Raw genomic sequence first — 10,146 nt, 5'->3', positions numbered from 1 at the left:
AACCTGAAATACACTCATACTATGTTATAATATTGACATTCAGTCCAGTAATCCTCCACTGTAACAGTTCCTTTACTTTGCAGTGAAAATTGATTTGTATATTCTTTGCCTCTGAGTCCTTGTGGAATTTTTTTTTTTAATTCAGACAGAAAGTCACAAAAATTATACTCATTCTCATCAGTTCACTCAGTCCCATGTAATTAAATTTTTTTTTATCTTGATCTTTTGTTAGCACTTTTTTGAGTTCCTCAGTTTTTCATTAGAGTTCTGAAAATGCTTATTCATTCAGTTCAGCAGTACAGTCAGTTACCAGAAACCTGTACTTGTCAGAGTCTTTTCCATGAATTTCTTGAAGATGAAACCCTTTTATAGGAACATATTTGCAAAAGCATCAGAGTACACCCAGAACAAGAAAATGGCAATAGGAACATACATATCGATAATCACCTTGAATGTGAATGGATTAAATGCTCCAACCAAAATTACAGTGCTCTCACCACTATTATTCAACATAGTATTGGAAGTCATAGCCACAGCAATCAGAGAGAAAAGGAAATAAAAGGAATACAAATTGGAAAAGAAGAAGTAAAACTGTCACTATTTGCTGATAACATGATACTATACATAGAAAATCCTAAAGATACCACTAGAAAACTACTAGAACTAATCAATGAATTTGGTAAGGTTGCAGGATACAAAATTAATGCACAGAAATCTCTTGAATTCCTATACACTAACAACAAAAGATCAAAAAGAGAAATTAAGGAAACAATCCCATTTACCATCACGACAAAAAGAATAAAATACCTAGGAATAAACCAAACTGAGGAGGCAAAAGACCTGTACTCAGAAAACTATAAAACACTGATGAAAGAAATCAAAAATAACATAAACAGATGGAGAGATATACCATGCTCCTGGATTGGAAGAATCAATACTGTGAAAATGACTGTACTACCCAAAGCAATCTACAGGTTCAGTGCAATCCCTACCAAACTACCAATGGCATTTTTCACAGAACTAGAACAAAAAATTTCACAATTTGTATGGAAACACAAAAGACCTCGAATAGCCAAAGCAATCTTGAGAAAGAAAAACGGATCTGGAGGAATCAGGCTCCTGACTTCAGACTATACTACAAAGCTACAGTAATCAAGACAGTATGGTTCTGGCACAAAAACAGAAATATAGATCAATGGAACAGGATAGAAAGCCCAGAGATAAACCCATGCACATATGGTCAGCTTATCTTTGATAAAAGAGGCGAGAATATGCAATGGAGAAAAGACAGCCTCTTCAATAAGTGGTGCTGGGAAAACTGCACAGCTACATGTAAAAGAATGAAATTAGAACACTCCCTAACACCATACACAAAAATAAACTCAAAATAGATTAAAGACCTAAATGGAAGGCCAGACACTATAAAACTCTTCAGAGGAAAACATAGGCAGAACAGTCTATGACATAAATAACAGCAAGATCCTTTGTGACCCACCTCCTAGAGTAAGGGAAATAAAAATAAACAAATGGGACCTAATGAAACTTCAAAGCTTTTGCACAGCAAAGGAAACCATAAACAAGACGAAAAGACAACCCTCAGAATGGGAGAAAATATTTGCAAACGAAGCAACTGACAAGGGATTAATCTCCAAATATACAAGCAACACATGCAGCTCAATATCACAAAAAACAAACAACCCAATCCAAAAATGGGCAGAAGACCTAAATAGACATTTCTCCAAAGAAGACCTACAGATGGCCAACAAGTGCATGAAAAGATGCTCAACATCACTAATCATTAGAGAAATGCAAATCAAAACCACAATGAGGTATCACCTCACACCAGTCAGAATGGCTATCATCAAAAAATCTACAAACAATAAATGCTGGAGAAGGTGTGGAGAAAAGGGAACCCTCCTGCACTGCTGGTGGGGATGTAAATTGATACAGCCACTATGGAGAACAGTATAGAGGTTCCTTATAAAACTAAAAATAGAACTACCATATGACCCAGCAATCCCACTACTGGGCATATACCCTAAGAAAACCATAATTCAAAAAGAGTCATGTACCACAATGTTCATTGCAGTTCTATTTACAATAGCCAGGACATGGAAGCAACCTAAGTGTCCATCAACAGATGAATGGATAAAGAAGGTGTGGCACATATATACAATGGAATATTACTCAGCCATGAAAAGGAACGAAATTGAGTTATTTGTAGTGAGGTGGATGGACCTAGCGTCTGTCATACAGAGTGAAGTAAGTCAGAAAGAGAAAAACAAATACCGTATGCTAATGCAGCCATATGGAATTTTAAAAAGTGGTACTGATGAACCTAGTGGCATGGCAGGAATAAAGACACAGACATAGAGAACAGACTCGAGGGCATGGGGGCGGGGAAGGGGAAGCTGGGATGAAGTGAGAGTGGCATGGACATATATACACTACCAAATGTAAAATAGATGGCTAGTGGGAAGCAGCTGCATAGCACAGGGAGATCAGCTCGGTGCTTTGTGACCACCTAGAGGGGTGGGATAGGGAGGGTGGGAGGGAGACACAAGAGGGAGGGGATATGGGGATATATGTATACGTATAGCTGATTCACTTTGTTGTACAGCAGAAACTAACACAACATTGTAAAGCATTTATACTCCAATAAAGATGTGAAAAAAAAATATAGACAGATAGGAATAGAAGGGAAGATTCCTCTATCCAAATGAAAGTGAGGCCACACAGTTTTCCTTCACTTCACATTAACCTGGATTCCTTCTCCACCACCTGATTTCGCCAAGTTGTGACCTTTAAGAGCTCTGGCTGGGCAGGGGTGGGTGGCTATCTGCACAATTCTCCTGTCCAACAAAATACACTCTCCACCTACTCTGCCTCTCCCCCAGAACATAATTTCAGACCTCATATCATTTTATCCTTAAATTTTACATTTGCATCTCCAGAAGACAAGGACTCAAAACTAACTGAAATATTATTATCTTCTTAACATTAATATTAACTAACTCCATACTATCCTTAAAATGTCCATGCAGTATTCAAATTTTCCCCACTGCAAAAAAAAAAAAAAATTATACAGTTTAAGATCCAAATAACCTTCATTGTTTGATATGCCTACTTTCAATCCATAGTATCTCCCTTCTCATTTGTGCTGTTTTAGTCTGTTTGGTTTTGCTTTTGTTCACAAATTATTTGTTGAAGAATCCAGACTGTTTGCTCCATAGAATTTCCTCCAGCCAAATTCTCTAGAATGTTTATCACTGTGGTTTTATTTAACATATTCTTCTTTGTATTTCCGGTAAATTGGTAGATTAGGATAGACAATTGGTCAGACTGGTTTGACTTTTTTGGCAATAATACTCCATAGACAGCGTAGTGTACACTCATCTGGGTCACAGAATGTGTGTTTGTTTTTCTTTTCATGAGATTTTTAGCCATTGATGATGGCTACAAATTACATAGATTCATTACTTCATTAAGTGTTGCAAAAAAAGCCATGTTCTACATCTGTCATTTCTTCTTCCTTTATTATGTGGAATAATTCCATGAAGAGAAAGCCTTGCTCAGCAGCCAACTGTCTGCTTGCCTTGAGGTACACTTCATATAGAAAAAAACACATTTAATGTCCTTCGATCCACTGCAATAACCATCTTTATTGATGGTCAAGTCCAACTGACACAAGACTGGTAGCCTTTCATAACTACCTCGCTTTCTGATACAATAAGCTGTCCAGCCTCATTTGTACATTGGACCTTTAGAATTAGCTGTTTCTCTCAGAACTTCTCCCTTTAAATGGGAAAGGACAGAGGCTACAATCTGGGTGTTAGGAGTTACTAAACCTTTGAGCACTGTTTCAGCTTAACTGATTCTTTTCTAAACATTTTAACCACATTTGATTTTTTTCCTTCATTTTGCCCTCGATGGTGACAGTACGATAGCTCTTCCCAAAGTACACAGACATTTTCTTCCCATGGAGAACTAGTGATGCAGACAGACCGACCCCAGTGAGAAGGTTCGGGGAAAATATTCGTGGCATAGAGCAGTGACATAGCTTCTTAGGATAAACTTCTCCAGCTGTGCTCTGAAGTAGGTTGTCCTTTTCAGTCATCCTCTGCTTTGGGGGTGAAGTTTAAGAGTTACACCACGGTGTCTAGTTACTGTTCTTTGACTCATGCCTCTCATCCACCTCTTTATGAAACTGTAGTGTCCTCTACAAACCCGCAGGAGCCCTGAGCCCAGTCACTTAATGAAATGATAGAGTCAGCTGGATCAAGAATTGTAAAACGACTTAAAAGGGTTTGATGTACTGTGCCTTAGGCTACATTGGTCTATAGCATTTAAACCATTCTGACTTGAGTGAGACTCTGGCTCTGCCAGGAAAATTAGTCTTTTATGATCCTGAAGATGAGAAATGCTTTCTCTCTCTAAGGTTTGCACATATACAGAAGACGATGTGTATGTTTAAAGTAATAATAAGCATTTTTTTGCTGGAGAAGGTGTGGAGAAAAGGGAACCCTATTGCACTGTTGGTGGGAATGTAAATTGATAGAGCCACTATGGAGAACAGTATGGAGGTTCCTTAAAAACCTAAAAATAGAACTATCATACGACCCAGCAATCCCACTACTGGACATATAGCCTGAGAAAACCATAATTCAAAAAGAGTCATGTACCACAATGTTCACTGCAGCTCTATTTACAATAGCCAGGACATGGAAGCAACCTAAGTGTCCATCGACAGAGGAAGGGATATAGAAGATGTGGCACATATATACAATGGAATATTACTCAGCCATAAAAAGAAATGAAATTGAGTTATTTGTAGTGAGGTGGATGGACCTAGAGTCTGTCATACAGAGTGAAGTAAGTCAGAAAGAGAAAAACAAATACCGTATGCTAACACATACATATGGAATCTAAAAAAAAAAAAAAGGTTCTGAAGAACCTAGGGGCAGGACAGGAATAAAGACGCAGACGTAGAGAATGGACTTGAGGACACAGGGAGGGGGAAGGGTAAGCTGGGAGGAAGTGAGAGAGTGGCATGGACATATATACACTACCAAATGTAAAATAGATAGCTAGTGGGAAGCAGCCGCATAGCACAGGGAGATCAGCTCGGTGCTTTGTGACCACCTAGAGGGGTGGGTTAGGGAGGATGGGAGGGAGACGCAAGAGGGAGGGGATATGGGGATATATGTGTACGTATAGCTGATTCATTTTGTTATACAGCAGAAACTAACACAACATTGTAAAGCAACTATACTCCAATAAAGATGTTAAAAAATAAAAATTAAAAAAATAAAGTAAAAAAAGCATTTTTTAACAGAGCAACAGTGACAATATACCCTTTCTGGACAAATAGAAACAAGGCTTCCTTATCTGAGTTATTTCCTGGAGGTTCTCTCATGCTTCTGATGAATATTTGGTATGTTTTCTGACAATGGGTTAGTACAGAAGTTCGTTTGAGAGATAAAAGTGTGATTGAGTCATAAGTTGCTTAATTATTTTAATATAAAGTTAAAAGTTGAAATTAGAAGACAGCCTACATTGTCGACCCTGACCAAGAACTTATTTCTCAACCATTAAAACCCACCTAGATCTTATGTCTCTAATGCAACTTTTTCTGGTCACTTATGACATATAAATTCCCAGTCCACTGGGAATTGCTGCTTGGTCTTTACTCATCTTCTCTGTTACTTTGACACTTTTAAACCTTCACCCTTCCTGAAACGCCTTTACAATTAGTAACACCACAGTTTTCCGAGTTTCCCTGTCTATCATCTACATAATAATCTCCTTCGTTGAGTATGTTCCCCATGTCTGCCCCTCAAGTGTCACTGTTCACCTAGGTCTCCATCTTGGTCTTTCTTTTTCTTTATCTTAAAGATAATGAATCATTTTTGACCCACACCTGCTCTTCTTCCTTATTCCCTGTATCACTGAATGACGCCAAAAGTACCAGGCTGTTCACGCAGAAAGTGATGGTCACCTGGATCTCTTCCTCTCCCTAAAAATCTCTTTAACACATCCTCTCATATTGATTCCCATGGCCATTGACTAAAACCATGCCTTCATCACCTGTGGCTGGCTTGCTTCATCAGCTTCCTTCTTAGTTTCTCAGCCTCTTGGCCTGCCAGCCTCCAATCCAACGCTGCCCCATACACTAACAATGAGTCATGTGTGGCTCTTTAAGTTCTAATTAAATAAAATTAAAAATTCAGCTCCTCGGTTGCCCTGGCCACACGTGACAAGTGGCTACTGCATTAGACAGCACTTATTTAAGACATTTCCATCATCACAAAACTTTCTGTTAGACGGTGCTGTTTCAATTATCCACCCAATGTATGCTCCAGGGATCACTAAACTAAATCTTTCCCCTCATTAGCTAACACCTCAAAGCAATCTCAGTCTCCAGGAAGCTTTCTCTAACCCTCCAAGGGTATACGAGGTGCTCCATCTCTGAGCATTCGTGACATGCTGGGCTTCTCTTGATTATAAAGAGCACTAATCATGTGCTTGTCTATTTCTTCCACAAGGATGTAACCCTGAGGACAGGAATTAAGTCTGTATCTCAAGATAGTGATATGTGCATTTAATTATCCATGTATTAATTCCACAAATATTTACTGAGCATTGCTAGGGACTGTACAACACTAAGTATTGAACAATTTAAAACTTTTTAAATGTAGGTATACTCTAGGTGTTCAGTAAGTGTTTGTTGACTGAGTAATTTTGACTCTGATCCTAGAGAATCAATAACATGTAAATCAACTGACACATTTTTTGACATAACATATTTGGCAGTACCATCATAAATAGACCATTAGGTTATACAAAGTATAAGTTTACCAGGTAGAGATTTCTTTGCTTTCATTCTATGAAAGAACAGATTTTAGGGGGCATGGTCATCCAATTGACTATTATCTTCAGAGGAGCAGAGTCTCTTTCTTTTGCTCAAAATTTTATCCTGCACCTAGCCAAAAATGTAGCAAGTCCTCAATAAATATTTGTTGGATAAATGTTAAGTGAACACAGGTATCAATTAGCTTCTTTTTTTATATATATAAATGATTTTCTTTTTTTAAGGACTTCTATTTATTTATTTATTTATGGCTTCATTGGGTCTTCGTTGCTGTGCATGGGCTTTCTCTAGTTGCAGTGAGCGGGGGGTACTCTTCATTGCAGTGCACGGGCTCTAGGCACATGGGCTTCAGTAGTTGTGGCACGTGGTCTTCAGTAGTTGTGGCACATGGGCTTCAGTAGTTGTGGCACATGGGCTCAGTAGTTGTGGCTCACGGGCTCTAGAGCACAGGCTCAGTAGTTGTGGCACACGGGCTTAGTTGCTCCGCGGCATATGGGATCTTCCCGGACCAGGACTCGAACCCGTGTCCCCTGCATTTGCAGGTGGATTCTTAACCACTGTACCACCAGGGGAGTCCCTCAATTAGCTTCTTGAGTTCTTTAATCATAAACCAAAAATATTCTTAAAAATGTCCTCTCCTAACATGATTCAAATATCTTAAAATCTCTGTTTTTGGAATTAAAATCATTTTTAAGTATTTAAAAGATATAAGGAACATTTGGAAAAAGTTAAAAGAGAAGTCGTATAATAACAAAGTCAAAGTAAAATGCACCTTTGTTAAATATTGTAGAATCACTCTGCTGGAAGAAGTGCCAACTACATTATCCATTTCATTAAATTGGATAGTTTTCACCATAAGATTCCTCTTTTGTTATGTGTCCCTAGAGAGAACTATAATAGTATAGATATTGTAATAGTGCAGTGAAGATCATGAAGCAGCCAGAATTGTACAATGCCTGCTCCTAGAATAATTTGAGGAACATACATATAGTGTCATCAATTGAAAAGTTTTCACGGGATGAAAATACGATAGTACATTATGGATGAAGGGTCTCATACCATTGCTCTCAGTAGTAATTCTCATAAAACAGTTGAAAGCATATGCTTGAAATGGAAAAGCGTCACTGGCCACCACCGGCAATGTAAAACTGAATATATTGTTTGAATGTCGGAGCTACTTGTTGGAGACATTCAAAGCTCCATTTTTGCTGTGGAACTTAGAAACTTCAAATTCTTATGTAATTAATTGAAAATAATCTAAAAATAAATGTTCTTCCATTTAATAGACTAAGCAAATCATTATATTACATACCATATTGCATGTTCTTCATTAACCACGAGCAAAAACAGAAGCTGTCAACGAGGGCTCATATGACAAGTTCAAATGGTTAGTGGAATGTGATAGACTCTTTTTTTTGTTGTTTATGCAACTTTATTGATGAAAAATAAATCAATTACTAGCAGAGCTATTACCTGATCACTCATCCATTGACAACTTGCATCATTTATTCAGTGCTATATTAAACAGTGTATTGGAAGATAGAGTAACTAATAGCTCCAAGCCTCCTAACAATTTAAATGAAAATTACAAAATGTTTGAGACCCTATTTTGGAATACAAAGGGTGTTTGACTTCCGATTTCCATTCTCTGTAGAACAAGAACAGGTCATTCCTTTATTGACATGCATAAAATACATCACATTTGCTGTTCTGCTGATGCTATAAATTCAATACCAATTCTCCAGCCACATCAGTTATGAGCATAAAGTATATCATGTAACCTCAAACCCCTAACAGTGGAAGGCTTAAACAAGAATGGATGCTGCTAGAATAATGCTGCTTCCTTGGATGTGACAACTCAGCATCTATTTCCCTCCCCCTCTGCTGATTCTTCAGCATGTTACAGCAGTGAGGAATGGGTTTAGTCTCATAACCAAGTTAGAGTGAAGACACTGGCCACATAATACACATGGTCCATTTTTTTAAAAAATTCTGAATCTTGGGCAACTGTTCTCTTGTAACTACTTTACAGTTTCTAAAAGCAGTTATTTCCAAAGCTGGAAGAACTGAAGTCTTCTCAGATGAGCATGTGAATGAATGGAGGGAGGTAAACAAAAAATAAAATTAAAAAAGATGAGGTCTGATAGGGGAGCAGCCAGATAAGAAAATCAAAAAAGGAACAGTAATTTAAAGTTTATTCCAGCTATAATGCAGGTTATTCTGACTTTAAGGTAGCATCACATGGCATACTTCTGAGTCCGTTCCCGAGATATTCTGTTGTACTTATCTCTGTCTGTTTTATAGATCCGTGTAATCTCTGGCACTAGGGGGTCATCTGGGTTTGGATCACACAGCAGTGAACAAATGGATAAAAGAACTTTAGAAATAGTTAAAGCAGGAGACCACTGTGATCTTAGAATATCGAGACAAATGCAGCCATTACTATTAATATTTGGATGATAAATTCTTGTTGTAAATGCAACCTTAGGTGGTTTGAAGGGGTAATCTGTAGGAAAATGAATTGTCAAAAAGAATACACCGCCTTGATATGGGCTGTCATTAGGTCCCATAATTGCGGCTTGCCAATGAAACATATCATCCCCAACTGGACCTGCAGAACATTGTGCTGGAGGGTCACGGGCCAAATCACTAAGTTCCTTATTCATCCGTTTCAGCGCCATAGTCTGTGCTTTTCGTCTGGCTCCTCACTATCTCGGTGTGTGTTCAAAGTTCCAGCCAAAACTCTTGATTATCCCGGCGGCTGGGAAGGATTGTCTCTTGGTCTCACACAGGCTCTGCCAGACGCAGGCGCAGAGGGGCCAGGCCTCCCTCAAGCTGCGGCCTCGGCCTCCTCCCCGCGCGGCAGCTTGTGATATAAACTCTTTAAATTATTGAAACTGGTCTACAGTATATGTACGGTCTCAACTTTTCTTATTTTTCTACATTAGTTTCAAATGATTTAACTCTTATTTACTTTCTGTCATTTGTCCATTATTTGGAACAAATCCTATTTCCTCGGCAACTTTCGCAATGTTTTGAAATCCCTAAACTAGGCGAGTCAACGAGAATATGACAAATGTATCCCTATTTGGCCGTTATCCAAACCCCTCTACTTCGTTCCATTTAAGTTCGGCAAGCTGTGTTAGCAAATAATGAACTCAGAAAAAACTTCACAGACCATATGGCTACGATCGACTTGGTTCCAAAATAGGGTCTTTATACTTTTATTAAAATAAAAAAGATATTACAGAATATAAGCCCAGTAAATTTTCCTT

General features: G+C 38.2%; 1 protein-coding gene across 1 annotated transcript; it reads right to left on the bottom strand.

Annotated features, from left to right (window-relative positions):
- Positions 1-9,035: 9,035 nt before the first annotated feature.
- On the bottom strand, positions 9,036-9,552 carry LOC130704675 (ubiquitin-conjugating enzyme E2 D3-like). Its single transcript, XM_057527405.1, has one exon. It carries the CDS (start codon positions 9,550-9,552, stop codon positions 9,109-9,111), a length of 444 nt encoding a protein of 147 aa, XP_057383388.1. The 3' UTR covers positions 9,036-9,108.
- Positions 9,553-10,146: the final 594 nt, after the last annotated feature.

The sequence above is a fragment of the Balaenoptera acutorostrata genome, chromosome 13 (assembly GCF_949987535.1).
Source record: "Balaenoptera acutorostrata chromosome 13, mBalAcu1.1, whole genome shotgun sequence".
Classification (NCBI taxonomy): Eukaryota; Metazoa; Chordata; class Mammalia; order Artiodactyla; family Balaenopteridae; genus Balaenoptera; species Balaenoptera acutorostrata.
Note: the sequence above shows the minus strand (reverse complement) of the source record. Positions and strands in the feature narration are given on the sequence as shown.